The sequence below is a fragment of the Struthio camelus genome, chromosome Z (genome assembly GCF_040807025.1).
Source record: "Struthio camelus isolate bStrCam1 chromosome Z, bStrCam1.hap1, whole genome shotgun sequence".
In the NCBI taxonomy this organism is placed as follows: domain Eukaryota; kingdom Metazoa; phylum Chordata; class Aves; order Struthioniformes; family Struthionidae; genus Struthio; species Struthio camelus.
Window position 1 is genome coordinate 67,133,201 of NC_090982.1, and position 20,972 is coordinate 67,154,172.

The 20,972-nt window shown below is 39.4% G+C and overlaps 2 protein-coding genes across 6 annotated transcripts in view; both read left to right on the top strand.

Annotated features, from left to right (window-relative positions):
- Positions 1 to 5,890, top strand: part of LOC104146865 (DNA excision repair protein ERCC-8) — a 32,925-nt gene extending 27,035 nt beyond the window's left edge. For 2 of the 4 annotated variants that reach the window (XM_068929023.1, XM_068929027.1), the window contains exons 11-12: positions 2,180 to 2,266; positions 3,996 to 5,890. In XM_068929023.1, coding sequence (XP_068785124.1) covers positions 2,180 to 2,266; positions 3,996 to 4,064 — 156 coding nt within the window. In that variant the 3' untranslated portion in view covers positions 4,065 to 5,890. The other 2 variants (XM_068929025.1, XM_068929026.1) reach the window with 2 other exon arrangements.
- A 965-nt stretch (positions 5,891 to 6,855) lies between these two features.
- The window catches only part of LOC104146867 (very long chain fatty acid elongase 7), a 54,634-nt gene continuing 40,517 nt past the window's right edge, over positions 6,856 to 20,972 (top strand). The window contains exons 1-2 of one of the 2 annotated variants that reach the window (XM_068929036.1): positions 8,519 to 8,620; positions 9,036 to 9,121. The gene's annotated coding sequence lies outside the window, so the exon portion shown is untranslated. Of the gene's footprint in view, positions 6,878 to 8,518; positions 8,621 to 9,035; positions 9,122 to 20,972 lie in introns of those variants that run through there. The other variant, XM_068929040.1, reaches the window with a different exon arrangement.

The following is a 20,972-nucleotide window of genomic DNA, read 5'->3' on the forward strand; positions in this document are numbered from 1 at the left end:
ATTGTTGGCCTAAATTTTTCTTAAGTAACTCTCTCCGTGAAGTTAATGAGATATTAGGCTGCTTGAGTAATAAGAACTGCAGAATATTGCCCATTAAGAAATTAGGAAATCTTTCAGGAGATGTTTACTGTTGGGTCTAATATGCTAGATACCAATGTGCCTTATTAACTGCTTAAAATAATTTAAGTAAACAAGCAAGACATGTTTACCTTTCAGAAACAAAAATGAAGTAAATAACTATTAATTAATTATGAAGTAAAAAATATTAGCAGTGCATCAGGAGCAGTGTTGTTTTAAAATATAGGTACTTTTATGTTCAGGGAATACCAATCACAGCTACAGAGGTATTTGGTAAACCTACCCATCTGTAACAATCCAGTGGTAGGCTAACAAATAACGACAGCTAAAAGTTAAATTAAGTTCTACTTGCAATCCGTCTTCAGAATGTTAAGACATAGCATTGAAATGTTATGCTGTAATGTACCATAAATATGCGTGGAGCTTTATATGTTGACTCTTCTTTTAACTGACTTAAGCTCTGAGTCACTGTTTCAGGTTGTAATAATTATAAATATTAGTCAACACGGTCTATATTAAGTGAAGACCTTGCAATCCCAGGACCAGAAAGAGAGACAGGTTGTAATAAAGATTAACTGGAATATACTGACTTCTCAATTACATTGCTTAGAAGGAGGGATTTGTGGTGGGAGAGATTGCTTGTTTTTTAAAGTTCCAGTGATACTGTGTATCTTGCAAAAGACAGGATGCTTGAATAGAGTAGAGTACTGCCAACAGGATGAAGTGATATCTGACCTATACCTTGATATAACTTTGACCTATTTTATTCTTCTAAGCAAGATAAGTAGGATGTTTATCTCTCAGAAAAATTTGAACTCCAATCTTGTATGTGTTTTATGCATGAATAACTTTGTTCCTGGGAGTAGTTTCACAGAAGTCAGTATATCAGCTCACTTGAGTAAGGTAACCCACATAAATGGGTATTTATAGGAACTAGGCAACTTAATAGTTACTATTAAGAGCCTGCACCAACGGTCAGGGTAATTGATGCTTTTCTAGAATTAAATACACATAGTACAAAAGGAGGCTTTCTGCAAACACAGAACTGTAATTATTATTGAATTATGTTGAATCGACTTATTAAAATAGTGTTGGAGATATGTACGCAGTTGCTGGGTTAAGTGTAGGAGCCAACATCTTTTAGAATGTAGGTATGTTTCACTCCCGTAATTTAACGTGTGGTAGTTCTCGTCTTAGTTGTTGTCAGACGTTTCATATGAGAAGCAGGAGTTTGATTCAAGATTGAAGGCATATGAAAATATCTCCATACAGTTTCATGTAAGTAGCAGTTTGGAAAACAGGAGTGTTAGGAGTGCAAAATTTACTGCAAACATGGTGCAGTATTTCTGAATAGCAAGTGACAGAGAAACCTGTATTTCCTTTAATAAAGAACTAAGAAAATGAAGCTGTGTTTGACTGTTAGCTGTTTGCTGCAGAGACTGTTTTTTTACCATGTGTTTGCAGGGTGACTAGCACAATGGGCTCCCAGTCATTGCCATAATAAATAGGGTTATATATACTAGAAATAATAAATCGGTCTTTCTGATCTCTGCCTTCCCAACAGGATGCAGGCTTCAAGTTGTTCCTTGTTTGTACTTTTCCTTCCCTAGGCATACTCGAACTGTGTTTACCTAACACTCCTTTGCTCCGTACTTACGCACTCTTCTAACTAATGTCTTATTAAATGTTTTTGAGTTGATTCGTATTGTCAATTATGATAGAAAAAACTTTTCCTTTTTCCTTCTTCCCTTTCCATTGACCATAAATACAACTATCTTATAAGCTTGCTAACTCTTAAGTTAGGTTACTTTTCAGGAGACACGTGAGAGGGAAGAAAAAAAGTACATTTAAGCAATGAAGTTCACTTAAACGCGGGTAGTGCTATTTTGATAACCACCCTGGGGGAGATATCAGAACTTATTCTTTTTGTCTAGTATGCTTGTAAAATATACTGTTTATCAAGATTATATTACAGATTAGAAATTACATATGTGTCTTTATTTCTAAATAAAAATTTCATACACTTTGTATGCCAGCATTATTACTATTTCAGTATTCAGTAAATTTGTATAGGAGACATTTTTTGCTTGCTTTTTTAAAGGAGCTTTATAGTGGTAGCAAAGATTGCAATATCCTTGCTTGGATACCTGCTCTTCGAGAGCCAGTTCCTGATGACGTTTCTGAAAAGGTAATTAATAGTTTATTCAGTTGAAATATACTCTTCGTGGCTGTTATACTTGAGAGAAAAATAATTATGTATGAAATGGATTTTCACCTTCAAAATTTTGTAACAGTACTGATTCAGAGGAAAATCACCTAGGTATTGTTTCTCTGTAATCTCCTGGTTGTTGTTCTGAGGTTTCAGGGGCCTTTTTTTTTGATGGTCTTGAAAAATCTCTTGCAGGCTTCTACCTTCTCACTTAATTAAAAGTAGTACTTTTTATTTGGTTGTTGGGCTTTCAACTTCCACTTCAGCTTCCTTAAATTCCTTACTGTTTTCTGTAGTTTATGCTCATTTGGAAGCGGGAAAAATGTCAAAGGAAAATTGCATTTTAATTTGTTTAGGAATATACTGTGTACTAAAAATATGATTAAGCTACAGATCATATCCCAATACTTTTGATACAGAAATACAATAAAGAAAATAGAGCTTGAAAGAAGACATGCAGGCTGTCACAGGGCAGATGATAAGTAGCACTATTTTCTGTGAGAGAACATGTTTTCCCTCTTACTATTAGAACTGGGCAATAAAAGTTTGAATGACCAGTATGAGGGGGAAAAAAATTTAGATTTTAAGGAACTTAAGCCATGCACAAAATAAGAGTCCAGCAACTTGTCCTGATGTTAAAAAAATCAGGAGAGACTAATATTTTGACTCATATCACACAAAAAATCCAATTTTCTAAAATTTCAGAAATGTTCCATTTTGAAAAGGATAGCAATTGTAACAAAACACTTTTTACTTTGTTTTGAAACACAACTTATTAAAAACTACCTTACATTTAAACAAAGAAAAAATCACTTTCACAGTTTCGATTACCTAAAATCAAAATGTGTTCAGTTAACCTGAAATGAATATTTTTATTCTGTTTAACTGAGAATTTTTAGAATTTTGTTTTTCAGAACAAGCAAATTATTTTTTTAGTCTGAGGGGGGGAAAAAAAGCCATTATTTACCCATCTCTGATTATAATTGCCCCCTTAAGTTTGACATTATGGAGGCTGAGTCATATGCCATTGTTTTGAAATCCGTTAAGCTACTGCTGCTGTTTACAAATGTTATAAGTTGGCACTGTCTCTGAAAGAAGCAGTTCTGCTCTCCACAGGCCACTAGTTCCTGCTCCCTCCCATGTGCTAGAACAGGCATTTGCGTTGCCTGTATTTTAAGACTCTGAACCCAGGCTAGAAGTAAACAAGCCAAAAAAAAAAAAAAGTTTTACCCATGGTCAGAACTGTGATTTAGTGCACTGCTTGATTGCACAAACCCTTGAGCTGACACAAGGGTAAGGTGAGAACTAGTTGGAGGCAGATAGAGGCTGAGACTACTTCTTGAGACAGTAGTACTCAGTTATGCTGGGACAATGAAATTGTGTTTTAAGCAACACAAAACAAACACAAGTTATAATATCTGTATATTATATTTTACTTTTACATTTTTAGAGCTTCCAGTTAATGTTCCAGATATTTTTGTTGAAATTGGAGTTAAAAAGAATACCTTGTCTTTTCACAATTTATTCCATCTCTAATGAACAGAGTGGGCAAAGAATTGATTGCAAAAATCCAATATCGGTGAGACACACAACAGTTTGTCTGCAGATAGTAATTTAAGAAAGATGTTACCTTTGTTTGCTTTTAATGTTTTTAATTGCTTGGAGTTCTATTAAAGCAAACCGCTGAGAGAATTTTTATTTTCTTTAGTTTCTATCTCAACAGCATTTAATTCCAGCATATGAAGACGCGTGGAGCAGCAGTGAGGATGAAAGCTGAATTTCAATTGTGTGCTGATATAAACCTGACATTCAGGTACTACGTTCAAGGACTTTTGGATATTGTCAGGTTTCTTGTGGCTGGATTTTCGTACAGTTGTATTAAAGCCAGGTCTTTCAGAAGTAAGCTTCCACTTCTTTTTTGTGTCATTTTCTTCACTTTTATTGCTACATATAAAGGATTACTTTTTCGTGTCTGCTGACTTTTACGCTTACCCTTACACGTTGGTATACTTTATTCAGTGTTGAACAGCAGCTGAAAGAAAACTAAAAGTCCTTGTGACCTGTAAATAGTAGATTGTTTCTGGTATCACTAATACATAGGGAGATAATCCCTTAATTTCTGAGAGACCTGATGCAGAGGATTTTGCCTTAAGGAAGGCTAGCTCAGGGATACTTCCAGTTTATTTTCTGCAATGTCTAGGTGGAGCAGACTGAGTCCTTTTATGAGTGTCTGTGTGCAGTGGGAGCCTAAATGAATTTATGTGCCTGTTCTTTTGTGTTTTGTCAGTTTTGCAGAAGTTTCTCCATGAATGAGATGTTCAGTTCAGGAAGAGGCAGATTATCTATCCAAGTGTTTATATGGCATCCCCTATCAACTTGTGTCTGAATCTCACCAAGAAAGTTAAAAATAGAAATTAATTTTGTTAGGTTTTTGTTGTTCCTGTTAACATGTTTTTAAGGTCAGTCCTCTATGTATGAATCTCATACACGCTTCCCTAGCCAGGGTGAAGAATTCATGGACAGAAACAGGCTTGAGGTACAGTACAAGACAAAGTATGGATCATGTTTCAAGTTAGAAATATAGAATGTAGTCCTTCAAAACCCTTTGCTTTCATCTGAGTTTGTAGTCCTAATACCTACTCTGTTTTGGCAGGGAGGAGTTATGAGGGGTCATTGCCTAATCTCAATCGCTAGTTTATGCCTCAGCAGTAATGTACTCACTAATCTGAGAGCTAAGTCAGAAGTTCTCATTGGATGGAGCTGCAGCACTTCAGGGGAAAAAACAGAAGAAAGGAAATGGAGCACTTCAAGCAGTAATAATACAGTTTCTGGAAGTGAAATAAATTTATAAATAAATCAAAGATAGTAATTTGATCTTTGTATAGTGTATAGATATGATCGGTATGCATTTTTGAATTAATTCACTGTACTTCTGTATTTTAATATCTGTACAAAATATAGACTGTCACTTTCTATATCAGTCTAGATCCTAGCAGCGTGGAATAAGACAATGTGAGGAGGGAGCATATCAAGGGAATGTTTTCATTAGGCATGTTTCATATATAGTTCGTATTTTCAGGGAGAGACCCAAAATTTAACTTATGCTATTAAACGGATTGTTGCAGGGTAGAAGGCCTGCAGAAGTTTCAGCTGATGTTAGTTTAAAAGACCAGTCTGACCCTGTCACTTTACGGTAATAGAAAAAAAGGACTTAATTTTCTATTTTTTAAGTGACAGTTTTCATTACCAATGGTTATTTTTTCTATCTAAAACAGGAAAAACTGGGGAACAAATTTGAAGTGAGATTACACGTTTTGGTTTTGTCTTTAAAAAGATATCTGTTATTAGGGATGACTTTTGTTGCATGTTATAAATGTGCATATATTTTGTATATGAAAGCAGCATTGCATATATTTGGTATTTGAATTTCTAAAAGTTTACTCAATAAATCATGTCAGAGCTAATTATCAAAGAATGAATACATTATTTTTCAAATCAGTTTTCAGTGATCAGTTTCCAATCTGTAAAATGATTGCAAATGTTGATGTTACAAAAAACAGCTCTATGGTGGACCTCCTCGGAGTAAAAAGTCTTTTTTCTTATATTTCAATGGAATTGCCTGTGTTACAATTTGTGCCCAATGTCTCTTGTCCTGTCACTGGATACCAATGAGAAGAGTCTGGCTCTATCTTCTTTACTTCCTTTCATCAGGCATTTATACACATTGGTTAAGACTCCCCTGAGCCTTTTCTTCTCCAGGCTAAACAGTCTCACCTTTTTTCAGCTTCTCCTCATATGAGAGATGCTCCAAGCCCTTAACCATCTTTGTGGCCCTTTACTGAACCCACTGCAGCGTGTCCACGTCTCTCTAGGAAACCCAGAACTGAACAGAACACTACAGGTGTCACACCTGGGCTGAGCAGAGGGGAAGGATCACCTTCATTGACATGCTGGCAACTCTTCCTAATGCAGCCCAGGTTCTTGGCATTTGCTGCAAGGCTGTATTGCTGGCTCTTGTTCACCTTGCTGTCCACTAGAACCCCCAGGGTCCTTCTTTGCAAAGCTGCTTTCCGGCTGGTTGGCCCTCAGCCTGTTCTGGTGTGTGGGGTTGTTCCTCCCCAAGTACAGGACTTTGCATTTCCCTTTGCTGAATTTCATGAGGTTCCTCTCTGCCCATTTCTCTGGCCTCTCAAGGTCCCTGTGAATGGGAGGGAAATCCCCTGGTGTATCGACCACTCTTTCTGTATCGCCTGCAGACTTGCTGAAGGTGCACTCTGCTCCATGATCCGGGCCATTAATGAAGATGTTAGACAGCACTGGCCCCACTGTTGACTCCTGGGGTGCTCCGCTAACGACTGGCCCCTAGCCGGGCTTCGTGCCATTGATTGCAACCCGGAGTCTGGCCAGTTTTGAGTTCAGCCAGTTCTCAGTTCATCGCGCTGTCTGTTTATCTAATCTGTACTTCATCAGTCTGTCAGTGAAGACGTTACGGGAGACAGTGGTGAAAGCCTTACTGAAGTCAAGATAAACAACATCCACTGCCCTCCTTTCATCCACCCAGCTGGTCATTTCATCATGGAAGGCTATCAGGTTGGTCAGTCGTGATTTTCCCTTTGTAAATCGATGCTGACTACTCTCAATCACCTTCTTAACCTTCATATGTTTGCAAGTGGTTTCCAGGATTATTTGTTCCATCCCCTTCCGATGGAGCAAGGTGAGGCTGACCAGCCTGTTGTTGTTCCCTGGATCCTCTGTCTTGTTGCTCTTGAAGGCAGGAGTGATGCTTGCCTCCTTCCAGTTCTCAGGAACTTCCCCCAAATGCCATGACCTTTCAAAAGTAGTTGAGAGTGGCCTCACAAAGACATCAGCTGGTTCCCGCAGCGCTTGTGGCTGCATCCCATCAGGTCCCGTGGACTTGTGTACGTGCAGTTTGTTGAAGCGTTCCGTAACCTGATCCTCCTGCCTCAAGGGTAAGTCTTCCTTCCTGCAGACTTCCCCTCTGGTCACGGGGACTTGGGACTGCTGAAGGCAAGTCCTACGAGTAAAGACCAAAGCAAAGGATCGTTGAGAACCTTGACTTTTTCCGTGTCCTCTGTCACCAGGTCCTCTGCCCGATTCAGCCGCAGGCCCACGTTTTCCCTGATCTTCCTTTGGCTGCTGATGTACCTTCTTGCCCTTGGCATCCCTTTCTGGATTCAACTCTAAATGGGCTTTGGCTTTCCTAACGCCATCTCTGTGCTGGGAGAGTTTCTCTATATTCCTTCTGGTTCACCTGTCCCTGCTTCCACTTCTTGTATGCTTCCTTTTTATGTCTGGCTTTTGTCAGGAGCTGCTTGTTCATCCGTGCTGGTTTGCTGCCAGCTCTGCTTGACTCCCTGCACGTGGGGATGGATCATTCTTGAGCTTGGAGGAGGTGGTCTTTGGAAATCAACCAGCTCGCCTGGACCCCTCTTCTCTTCAGAGCTGTCTCTCATGGGATTCTAACAAGCAGATCACTGAATAGGGATCTATTTAGAGATGTGGAAACTTTCCTCTATAGTTTTATGGGAATTATTTTCCTATATTGTTGTATAATTTTTTGCATTATAGTAGTTTTGTGTAAATTGCCCCATGAATGCAATATGGCTTGCAGCTCAGGAAGAGGTGGACTGGGGATTATCTGCCCAGATAGTTTTCTACTCAGGTAGCTGTCAATTTAGTGTCTGAATCTGTCTCAGATAGTTAAAAAAAGAAATAGCCTTGGGGTTTTAATGCCCCTGTTAACAGTTATGTCTTCTAAACATGAATCTTCCCTAATTCTCCTCTGATATCAAATGATGATGTCATTATTATCTGTCTGGACTGTCCTCTGCTGGAAGGAGAGGAGTTTCTGGTGGGGGAAATAGAAACAGCTGTGTCTCACCTGGGCAAGAATCTAGGCCCGTTTAAAAATCCAGCAGCTGAAAACCTTGCATACAATGGCAATAGGTGATAGGTGATGTTTAGTTTCCAAGCTGTTAAACTTCTACTGCTAGCTGGTATCTCAAACATTGATTTCTGGGAAAATTCTGCATTGGGTAATGGCGTATGCCCTATGATTTCCTTAAGTATTTAAAGTTCCCTGTAGATATGGTAAATTTGTTATTTACATTCTCCAGATAAAGGATGTGCCTTTTTTTTTTTTTTATTTCTGCTGCATTCTTATGGTGACTGTATTTAATTACTAGGTGAAGTGTTCATATCCTCTGAATGAAAGATTACAAAGGTCAGTGAAGATATATATTAGTTTTCACAGAGCAGAACCAAACTCTAAGCAAAGAGGGACAGCTGCAACCGTGGATATCTTGCTTGTTTGTAAGTCAAATGTGGTAATTACCCCTGAGTCTTCACCTTCTATGACTATTCTGTTTCTATTCTTATAGCATGTCTTTATAAAATTTGTAGTGTCTGAGCTCCTTCAGAGCCAGAAGTGCAGCAAGTGGAGTATTACAGGCTTAATTGCACTTCCCATCCTTGTGTCAGTTTGAAAAAAGATTTGAAAATCCAGTCAGGGGTCAGATGTGGTGCTGTATTCATGTGGAAATAAAGTCATTCACGTGAGCAGCGACTAGCTGAGAGATGGATTCTAAATTCCCATTAAAAATAGTAAGAAAGTTTAAAGGGTTTGTTTAAACTAAACCTGACAGCACTCGACTGTAATAGCAGGTACTGGGATTTAGTATTCGTACTCCAAAGTAGAATACATATGAAAGTGCTTTCATCCTTTCAGGCTATTCCAGGAATTAGAAGACTTAGAAGACTTGTTTTGCCTGCCAGGGAAGCTGAGAAGATTTTCGTTTCAGCTTGACGCAGAAGGTACCAAAAGACAAAAAAGAATTTATTGCCTCTTACAAGAGATCAAAGAATTTCCTTTCCCTTCTAGCCTAAGGAAAGAATGGAGATGGGAGCCTGTCTGAGGCCAGCCCAATTGAAAAAAATCAGGAGAGCCTAAGAAAAGCCTCCTTCAGCTTGAGTGAAAGTTGATTTCTGTTAAAAAAAAGAAACTCTCTCTCTTTCTTCAGAGAGTCAGCTATGACTCTTTGATTATTTAAGTCTGGATTATGATACTTGAAAAAAATTAGGCAGTAAGACATCCAAGCAAAAAGCTGGTTCTTCTTCCTCCTATAGAGAGTCCTGGAAGAAGGCATTAGCACAGGAAAATGGAAATATGGTTAACTCCCAACCCAAGTACTGAAAAAACAAGTTCAGCACCATGTGCTTACCCCTTTATGCTCTTTTCTCTATCCCCAGTATTTCCACTGTTACACGTATGGTGACAAGACTAAAACTTTAGGGACTTATTTGCTACCTTTTTCACATTGTACTTGGGCTGGGCTTTTTATTGCACAAATGACATCTTTTTTTTTTTTTTTAATCAAGAATGAGTTCTTCATCTACTTGCTTAGCCTGGTGCTTGAGATTTTAAAACTTCTGTCACTGCAAGGCTAAAGAAATTCTCAGATTTGGGAATATCAACAAAATTGAATTTTTTTTCTATGTTTAACCTTGTGTTATAGTCCTTATTCCACTTTGCACATACATATATATATATGTATGTGTGTACACAGACACATATAAATAAAAGAAACACCACTCTGAGGGCTCCTTTTGAGAAAAGGTCTCAGTCTTCAATGCAGGTAGAGGTCTAGGGCGTACAGTTAAGCTCTTCCGTGCATATTGGCCTAGCATCTGTCATAGTGAACGTATGAGCCTAGTAATAGCTTAGTACAAATTAAGTTTGAGGTCTGTGGTCAAGTTATGGCATATCAGCTAAGCCACAGGAACTGTTCAGCTACATATATTTGGCATGCAACACATATGAACTAACATGGCTAAGGTAGTCCACAGTGAAAGAGAGGTTGAGTATTTGCCATGTGCTTAGCCACTTAGATCTGTGCTGGAATACTGAGATGTCTAAGAGACATTCTTGAGGCAGCATATTGGTTACAGTGGACAGCAGTTAATATTCATAATATCCAACTAAACGAAAGTATGTAAAACGAATCAGTAAAGTGCTTTTGTGAGATTAAAGATAAGTTATGAAATAGACATGCCTTCTTTCTGCTTCCCTTGTTTTTGTTTTCTTTTAGTCTATTTTGTAAAAACAATGGGAATGGAGGGTAAGAAGGAATGACTGAGTGGCCAGGAGTTCACGCAGATGCATACCTGCTCCCCACAGCTTCATTCCTTCAGGAATGAAGGCAGGTGTACCCACCAGCACACACGTGCTCCCTGGATGACTGCTAACCAGTGTTATCCACTAAGCTGTCAACCCTTAACCACTCTCAGTCTTGCCAAATTTCACCAAGCCCAAGAAATCAGAAAAAAATATTTGGGGCTGCTGAGGAAGAGCTTTCTATTTACTTTTAAAAAAGAATTTTGAAATTGCATAGGGATATAGTTTTTTTTTTTTTAATTTTCAATTTATCACTATTTGCTTTCAAATTAACGGAGAAAGAAAACAGTATTTTTAATTATGCATTTTAGTGAGTCAAGACGTTGTGCTAGGAAGGAGACTTTCAGTCAGTCACTGAGGTCTGTACATTTGGAAGATTACAAATATGCCCTTTTCTTACAGCTGTTCAAAAGATGCCTCTGTAACCCTAAACAGGTTTTATACTAAATTTCCCTATGCCACATAGGAGATTAAAATCAGCAGTTCAAATCAGTCCATCCAGTTATTTTTACAGCCATATGTTTGCAATCTAGAGTAACGTGTTTAAGCAAGAACAGAGTAATTTGTTCAGCAAGAAAAATAATATGCCTTTATTTAATACAAGTTAGATTAATGGGGGGAGAGAAAAGAGAGTTTAGTAAAATATTTTGCTGTTGTCAGATAACAGCCACATTTGAAAGATAATAAGCATTTTCCTTTTCTGTTGGCTGCAAAGGATTTATTTAATAGGATATTTGCTTTATGTTAGTTACAGGTCTTATCCTCTAACAGAATTATTCCCAGATTAAGTTTAAGTAAATTTGAAATCATACTTTTAGAAAAGTTAGATCAAAAATGTATTCATAATGAACAGAGAAATATAGTATGCTCTTGCTGGAGATCATTGGCAAGTATAGACTTATATTTGGTAGCCGGCCAGTTTCATTTGTATTTAAAATTTGAAATTGACTCTTAATCTTCTGTTAGTAGTTCAGGATGGCCTCTGAAGGAACTGTAGGTTTTAATGCCCATATGTCTGTGTTACTTTCATCCACAAAAATATTTCTTGGTCTGTATGGAGGATCTTTAATCTGTCAGTACCATTTTAAGAAAGTTGAGGAGCCTGAAAAAGAGATCCCTTGCCTGTAACTCAGGGTACGTCTGTTCTGCTGGCAGCAGTATGATACAGAAAAGTTAACTGTAGCTTGAATGAGCAACCTAGCCAAAGCAACGCAGGCTGAAGTACTTTGCTGTGATGCTATGCTATAGCTTAGCTTATATATATATTAGACTCTCATTGCCATGGCTAGGCTACTTTATTTGGTACTGTGATAATACACTTCTTTCCTGTTCTCTGGAGATACGCTATATCAATAAGGTACAATGAATTAATCATTTTGGGGAGCCCGTGTTTGTTGTAATAGAAGTTACACCAAACATTAAGCATATGGTGAGAATAGTGAGGAGTTTGCATGTTTTGTGGCAGTTGGTGGGGAGTGTCTCGTGTTGCTCAACAGTTAATTGCTGTTGCTATCACCACCTACACTGTTCTGGAGCTCCTAAGGAAATCAGCTGATTATAATTCTCATGCTAGCAAACATGAAAAAAATGTTTTGGGACTTTATGAAACAGTAGATTTATACGAAGTTCTTTTCTTTTGCCTATCACTAGTTCTTCCCGAGGGATTGTATGGCCCAGAGAATACATCTTTGCACCTAGAGCGTGCTTATGGCCTATTTCAGTTGGAGCTAAGCATCTTAGTATCTGAAGGGTCTGATGTTGTTCTGTGGTTCTGCGCTGCTACTGGTGCAGCTGGAACTGTACCCTGAGCAGAACATCTGCATGCGTTCCATGGGAAACGGTCACGGTTGGCACTCATTTTGAGTGTATGGCATATTCTCAGGGTACTGCACAAATTACTTCCCAAGGAAAAAAATTGCATCTCTCAGGTTGCACTGACCTCTGCCACCTGAATATTCATCATTGTTTATAAAGAAAGTTTCCAGAGCATTTAGTTGTTTTGCAGACAACTAGTGTACCCAAGGGCCTAAGTGAATGTTCAAAACACCTGCTTAATCCTGTTCTTCCACTGTGGATACATAATAAGGTTTAGGTTGACTAATGAAGTATATCAAAATAATTTAAATAGCACTCAGTGATGGGTGCCATGTTAAATGTAGATAACTATGAGACTGGCAGAACTCTGATGAAAGAATTATATTACTGCTTGGCAGGAGTGATTGTCTAACACCCCTGTGCTGGAATATAGGTTCCAACATCTCAGGAAGTTCATGCTGTGTGCTCTAAGCAAGTGTAAGCTCTTTTCACTGCTGTACCGTGTAACAGTGTATTTCAGCGATCTTAAGTACTGTGCCAGCAAAGTTTCTTTTCCTGCCAGAGAGAGGACAAAACAGGTGAGTCAGTAGGTGGAAAGTGGTCCAGTAGTCCACCAGACTGGCTGAGCACTAAGCTAACAATCCCAAGAAAAATGGAAGTTACAGGTAGTAAACAAAGGAGCTATTCTAGTAAGCAGTTTTTTGAAAGGGATGGTAGAGCCCCGTTTGTGCCCCGAGCTGCGCAGGACATGTATGCTCAGCAGTCCTCCATGCTACACTGGTGCACTGCAAGACCCTGTGCTCACACCTGCGGTGCCTTGGTCTGTCAAGCCCTGAGGTAAAGCTTACCCTCTGCATGGGTCAGTGCGCAAGAGCTTTGAAAGGGGTGAATCCCACACCTCTCTACCTTCCTTTTGTCTCCACTGCTTTACCCACAGTCACTTACGTTCAAGTCTTTCGTCATCACAGCTACTCTCTCTTCTCCCTCGCTCAACATCAGGCTGTTGATATCTATTGCTGTTAATTTTCATCTCCTTTCTCTGCTGCACATAGTCATTCCCACAGACAGGTCTCCAAGCGGGGACTCAGTCCTGGCCTCTCTCTACACTAAAGCCCTCAACCTTTTACTCCCCCATTGAATATTATTGATTAAGCTGTTCTGCTTAGAATCTGCAGTTCTCTTTGTTTTCAAAATATTGCCCAACCTCTCTGGGCAGTTCTTTGGCCTGCGCTCCCCTTTCTTCCCCATTTGCATTTGGTAGGCATGGCTACGTGCTTAGGTGCATACGGTGGTTTACCAGCTCAAATAGCATTTTGAGCAGAAGACCATAAGACAGCGTTGATCTGAAAGCCATTTTGGTATGTTAGAGCAGAACTGTACCCACAGAATAAGGCCAAATGAGAGGGAGTATTCATTAGCTTTTTCATAATCCTATGTTAACATATACAAGCAGTTTCTGGAATAACACTAGCTGCTATTTCACTCATTTAGACTCAATGGAATATTTTCCTATGACAAAGAAGTGCTTTAGTTCCCGCCCTTCCAGTATTTGCTTATTACAGTCAGTAGAAAACAATTGTCTTGAAAAACTGACACTTAAATATTATTTATAATTGACCTATTTTCATTATTATTTTCTTCAGTCACCTGCATCTTCTTAAAACATTACTAACTTCAACTAAGTTATTAAATAAATGTTGAATATCTACTTTATCTAAAAAGGTATTTAGTTAAATAAAAGCGTAGCTAAAATATTGCAGAAATCTCTGAAAATTATCAGTGCTAACTGCCATACTAAAGACTTCAACTTTGTGCAATGTGAAACAGCTACCAGCTTTGTTCTTTGTCCCGATTTGTAGATTCTGCTTCTCCTACCCACATTCGTATTTCTGCCTTTCTCTTCATTATTTTCTAAATGCTCTTTCATCTTAAGCTTAGGCTAGTCCAAGCTGAATTGGTTAATTCCCCTTTAAAACGGTCTCCACTGCCTCATCGTTCGTCACCATATCTAATGCCAGCAGCCTCCCTGAGTCAAAGCTGTAAGGTCTTCTCCACCTAAAATACCCAGTGTCGAGATTTTACCACTTCTTCCTCTATAACTATTTATAAAATCTGGTCTAACTTTTTCTGTTCCAAGAGTCCACTAACTTTCATTCCCTCACCTTCCATCTTGATTAATTCCTCTTTACTTACTTACTCCCACGTTTCCATTCTACCACCTATTTAATGAAAGGTGCCACAAATTTAAGACACTTCTCATGCTAAAATCTTGGTGTCTTCTTTGACAACTTTTGCTTTTATTCTCTCACTACATTACTTCCTCTTTAAACCCCTTCCTCTTTAAACGCCTTCAATACCATTCATAATTCTGATCTAGCCTACTTAAGTAATCTTTGTTCATTTACTCTTCCAGCAACTATCTCTACCCTTCTTACTACCTTACTCCAAGCTGGTCTACCCAGCTTGTAACGTCTCATTCATATCAGATTTCAAGACCCACTTTTGTCATTACGTCTGTAGAAAATGAGTCAGACTTTTGTTATGGTTACCTCTTAAATATTCATGAGGAGGTGTTTCAGTGTTATGTTTTCAGCAGCATCCCATGCTGTCCCTTTATTGTGTGTGTCTCAGGTCGTCAATAACCCCGAAAATTGACACCTGACATAGCTGACAAACATACCTTGCTTCTTCTGGGTGATCACCATTATCTAACTTTTTAAAATCACTCCTCTTCCTTTCTACTGTCGTAACCTTTTAACTGTTCATTGTATCAAGACTCACATCTTCTTGATACTATAATGCAACTAGCACACCTTTTAGGCACTTGAGACTATGCTAATAATCCTAACGAGTCTATTTGCAAAAAGATATCACAAATGTATTAAATATATGAATGATTAAATGTACCAGGTAAGCCTTGATCTAACATAAGCAGCAAAACCAAGTGGTATTTTATTACATCCACAGATGTATTCTGAATTATTACAGGATGATTAACCAAGAAATGCAGAGTATATTTAAGGAACGCTGCACACAGTGCTTTAACGGAGGGGCTAAACTTTGTAAAAAGAACAACATAGTGAAAACTGCTTTGAGAAAATGACACTTTTCCTCAGACCCTATTAAAATCTGAGCACATGCTGCACAAAGCATAGAGGATTTCCCCGAATGGACTTAACAGAAATCTGCAAGCAAGTAGATGCTCTACATTATTCTAACTCCACCCAATGTCATCCCACTCAGAGTTATCACCTATTGCAGATGACAAAGTCATTACCAGTGATGGCAATGCCAGAGACAGTCAATGGAAAGAGCCCTACTCATGTCCCTGTCACTCAGGCTGCCCCAGAGCAGCCTCTAGAATTTGTAGCTTTGAGCCCCTCCAGGCTGTTAAGGTAAAGGCAGGCTAAACAGGCACTGGGATGTCTTGGCAGTTGTGTGAGAGAGTTCAAAGTGGCTAAAATTAGCTTTGCTTCACCTCTCCTCAGGTAGCAAGAAGGGAAGCTCTGATGTAGGAATCGAATGCTTCTTTAGCACAAAAATCCTGCTATGGCTTGGCAGAGTCTTTAAAACAAATCCAGGATAATGGAAGAAATTTGTATGGAAACTCACTGCTTTGTCTGCTCAGGTTATTTCTCTCCTTTTTTTCCTATCTAGTCCATCTCCTTTTTATATTTTTAGACAGTTCGCATCCTCCTTACCTTCCTTGGTAGCCTGTTTGGAAAAAGAAGGTGTTTTCTTGGGAACTCTAATCTAAAAGCCTTTTAACTATTAAAGATTAACCACTAAAGCAGCTGTGGAAAAGCACACATTTTCATGACACTTGACACTAGCCTGCCATGTTCTGAAACTCAGTTGCTATTAGTAATCCTTTAACAGCTTGTTCACACTTAACAGGTTAATAGGAAGACAAGTCCAGGTCCTGTGTGGAAAATGTACAAATGCCATGAAAGCCTCTGACTGCAAGCAAGCAAGTGTAGAAGCCTGTCTTTATAGTGGCACAATTTGTTAGAGATTTTGGTTTTGATGAAGCTTCCCAGTGAGTTGGTTTCTGAGAGTGACTTGGGCTCTTTCGAAACAGAGGGACTGAGGCTGCACGCGTGCCTGTGCTCAGAGGGAAAAAAGGATGAATTTAGCAAATGGGGGAGTGCAAACAAAACATTCTTCTGGAGAGGATGATGCGCATGTCTGTCTGGAAAAGCAAAGCTCTAAAATAATCACACAGATAGAAAACCCAATGCTAGGGCACTGGTAGTAGTTTTCCAAACAGTATCTATTACTATGTTGAATTTAGGGGCCAAAGATTCTGATCTAAATGCTCAAAACATTACAACTTTAGTTAGATTTCCCTATACATTTACAGAGATTTGGATCTTTTCTTTACATAAGGTGATCAAAAGCAGTTTCCAATGTCAGGGAGTTGTTTCCTCCACAGCACTTTGCTTAGTCCCTCTTTAGTGATATTGATTTGTTTCTGCTTCACCATAAAATCACAGTGGTTTCACCATTTAGAGACAATTAGCTAAATTTTTCAAAGAATGAGTACTAGGTGGAGCTAGGCTTTGAGATTTCTTTTATTTTAGGAATCTCAGTGATATTTCAAATGGCTTGCCTTAAAAGAAAAAAATCATTAGTTCTGTTATAAATTAATTTGTGCTTTGGAAGCACCTGAATCCTCTAGCAGAATCAAAGACCAAACATCCTGGGACAAGATCCAGCCATGCTGACAATCAGAAAGACGGTGAGACAAAGGGAATGACAATGGCTTTTCTTGAAGATTTATTTTCAATTGTTAATTTATTTTTATTGTTATTACATTAACTGGCAGTATGTAGGATTATTTCTTTAGTATTTGCTGCCAGATCTTAGACCAGAAAGATTAGATCCGAGTGCCCTGAAAAGAGCACTAATTGCTGTATGGCTATGAAAATACTGCTACCAGGAAATGATGCTGCTTGGGGGTAACTTCCTTTTGCTAGTGTTCAGTACATGACAAAGACAAGCGACCTTAAAAATGGTAAGAGAGAACAGTAAATACAGCAATTTAGTTATTTCCTCATGCCACAATGACATTATCTCTGCAGGCACAGATTTCCACTGCATTCGTATGCATGAGCTTATGTAGCCTTTGAGAATTTTTATGTGTATAACTCATTATAAACAGTAATGACCAAGATCAACCTGAGAGCAGCCTGTAAGACATTAGTCAGAAATGTTTCTGAAAACCTTGATATAAGCTCAGAAATTGCATTTTGTCCTCCAGTTGCATCTCTCAGTATGCAAAGGTGAGCCAAATACAATGATGGTTTCCCTTGACCACAGTAAACCCTTGGATAAGACACTGGTTGTCAGCAAAGAGGGAGAGAAGGAACTAAGCTTCAGACATTCAGAAATGCTTGATAAGCCATATTAGAAAGCCGTGTTAGAAAGATAACAACTAGGAAAGTATAAGTTTCTTTTTGAAATGCTGATTTTTTTTATAAGATTGAACTTGCAGCTCTTTACAGTTGCATTAATCTCAGCTAATCTGTTCCAGCTGTTCTTATAACACATTATTTTGCCTGTGGCTGCCCTAGAGTGAGCATTAAGCCATGTCAAAATGGGTGGAGATATAAAAACAAGTTGACCTAAAAGGATTTTTTTCAGCTCCCACCTACACATAAAAGTCAGATAATGCTCTGCCATCTGATATGGAGCAACAGTCCCACTTCCACCTGTTAATCTTGACCTATTTAAATTCTCAAGCCCAACAGTAAAAAAAAAAACTGCAGAAGAGGAAGAATGACAGCACCTCCTATGAAGCACACTGTAAGACATAAAAGCTGTTGCATGCAAATTGCTTGACATTTCCCCATATACAGCTATTGAAGATGGCAGAAATCTGCTTGGGTGAGTGTCCTCACTTTGACAGTAGTCCAGGTTTATCTGTGTCAGTAATACACCCTGTAGGATCTGAAGTTCCTCGTTGACGAGTCTAATTTCTCAGATAGAATGGAAAGTCAGTGATCTTTTTTGGAAGAAACCTTTTGGTATACTAATTTCAGGCTAAAACTTTCACAAGTTTGTTTGATGTTTTTTTCTTCTACCTTCCTTCCATTCTGGCCTCCAGCTCCCTTACAAGTAAATGAAGTTTCACTGCAGATTCACCAAGACAGAATGTGTTTTTCAAGTTATGTCACCATTCACATCTTGAAGTCTTGCTTTGAGCCTCACTGTTTGATGATGCATACCTTTAGGCATATTTTCGGCAGGGCATGTTATCAGCAAAAGCCTATATTCTGAACTTTACCAATGATATATAAGCTGGTAGTAACATAGTAACATAAGGAATTTTGAGTACTTCAGAACAAATCAGACTACTTTGCTCATCTCTATAAGCAACTCACACCTATATCACTAGTAGTGCCTCTTAGTAGTTGTGTCTGCTTAACAGACCACTCTCAGGGAGAAAATACTGCCTTGAAGATCAGTGACATTGCGGGAATGAAATGCATCTGTGCTGGCCTATTTTGAATCGTTCCTTTGTCTGTCACAGACCTGCACAGGGTGTTTTCCTTGAGGTACTAGTAAAGCCAAGATGACAGAATCCCAAAAAGGAAGCCATGCTGAGGTCAGTAACAGTCCAAACAACGGTCAGTTAACTCCTGAGGTCAGCTCCTATCCTCTCTCCTCCACTCCTGCCACAGTGCTAATTAAGTACAACCCAGTTTTGTTAGGCTTTGTAGTTTTAAGAGTATTTCCTCAGCTCTCAAGTAAGCTTTAGTTATTTGTTCTGAGTTTGATGATCCTGTAGTTATGCTACTAGCGGCATTTGAGTTAGCAAGAATAAGAGTTCGGGTATGTTTGTGCAAGCTATTGGGATAGTAAGTGTAAGTGTTTCTCCTTTAGAAGGAGAACTTTTAAGTTGCAATGGGAAGGTATGTGTTGTTTTGCTGGTATGTGATCCTGGTTTGTGTTTAGTGTGAAAATCTCACACTTGATTGTAAAGGCTCAAAGAAAAGAGGAATGCAGTAAGTAGTGCTTTGAATAAAAGTCTTAGTATAATCTAAAACTGTCTACCTTCTTCCTGAAAAGGAATTGATGATGAGTGTTGTCAAGCTGTAAATTCATAGAGGAAAAGATGGTGATGGGTATGCATATCTGTATAAGCTGGTCAGGAGCGTGTAGAAAAGACTAAACTTCTTGGCTGGAGAATGCTAGGGATAGCACTCACCTAAGCAGATTAGAACTATTGAGCACAGCAACACACTAGCACAGCTTAGCTATTTGTGTGTACTGATTCTGTTTTCACTTTGTTTTGTTGCAGTGTTAAAACTCAGATTATAGGGTATCTGTGAAGAGGGAAGATGCAAAAAAGGATTATATTCTTTCTCTCTGTTCCTATGGAATGAACTTGTTGCCTGAAAGGAGGGGGAACACCAACACTACAACTGAGCAGAAAAGGATTTTGGGGTAGTTTGGGTGACAAAACTGTAAGGGGGGAGCTGCATCACATCCCCCTCCCAGCAGAGTGCCTAGAGAATCAGCCTGGTGTAACAGAGCTATTAAGTGCCCTGGCTTTTGCACTGGGCAGATGGAGAACTGTAGAGAGATGCTCAGCACTCTGACTGCTGCACTTCTTACAGGAAAGGAATGCAATTTGCTGCAACTTCAGGATTGGGTGTTCAACTTATGAAACAGCAGAACTAAATACTCATTCATCTCTTCTTACTATTCTTTCTTCTGCTTATTCAGTATGAAAGCCTATTACTTCATATGATTTTCAGCCATCCTTCTGGATTGATATATGCAATGACTCTAAGTCTTGGCACACTTCTGCTAGTAATTATTATAGAGCTTATGAAAATTAGCTGAACCAATGAACTTGTTCCAAATTTACATTGAAGTAATCAAGAGAGGGATCCACCATACAGAGAATGCTATCAATGAGCAGAAAACTAAGGCTTGTTCAGCTGCTTCATTCCCTGAGCATTCTTCCTCTTTGGGGTGCAGCATATAGCTGGCATTTAGCCAGTCTTGGTCAACGCATTCATCAGTGACATGGGTCAGAGTATACCCTCAGCAGGTTTGCTGATGATACAAAACTGGGAGGAGTGGCTGATACACCAGGGGGCTGTGCTGCCATTCAGAGGGACCTGGACAGGCTGGAGAGCTGGGCGGAGAGGAACCTCCTGAAGTTCAACAAAGGCAAGAGCAGGGTCCTGCACCTCGGGAGGAAGAACCCTACACACCAGTACGGGTTAGGGGTTGACCTGCTGGAAGGCAGCCCTGCAGAGAAGGACCTGGGAGTCCTGGTGGACAAGAAGTTGACCATGAGGCAGCAATGTGCCCCTGTGGCCAGGAGGGCCAATGGGATCCTGGGGTGCATTAGGCAGAGTGTTGCCAGCAGGTCGAGGGAGGTGATCCTGCCCCTCTCCTCAGCCCTGGGGAGGCCTCCCCTGGAGTACTGTGTCCAGTTCTGGGCTCCCCAGTCCAAGAGAGACATGGCACTCCTGGAGAGAGTCCAGCGGAGGGCTACAAAGATGATGAGGGGACTGGAGCATCTCTCCTCTGAAGAAAGACTGCGAGAGCTGGGCCTGTTCAGCCTGGAGAAGAGAAGACTGAGAGGGGATCTGATCAACGTGTACAAGTATCTGAAGGGAGGGTGTCAAAAGGACGGGCCAGACTCTTCTCTGT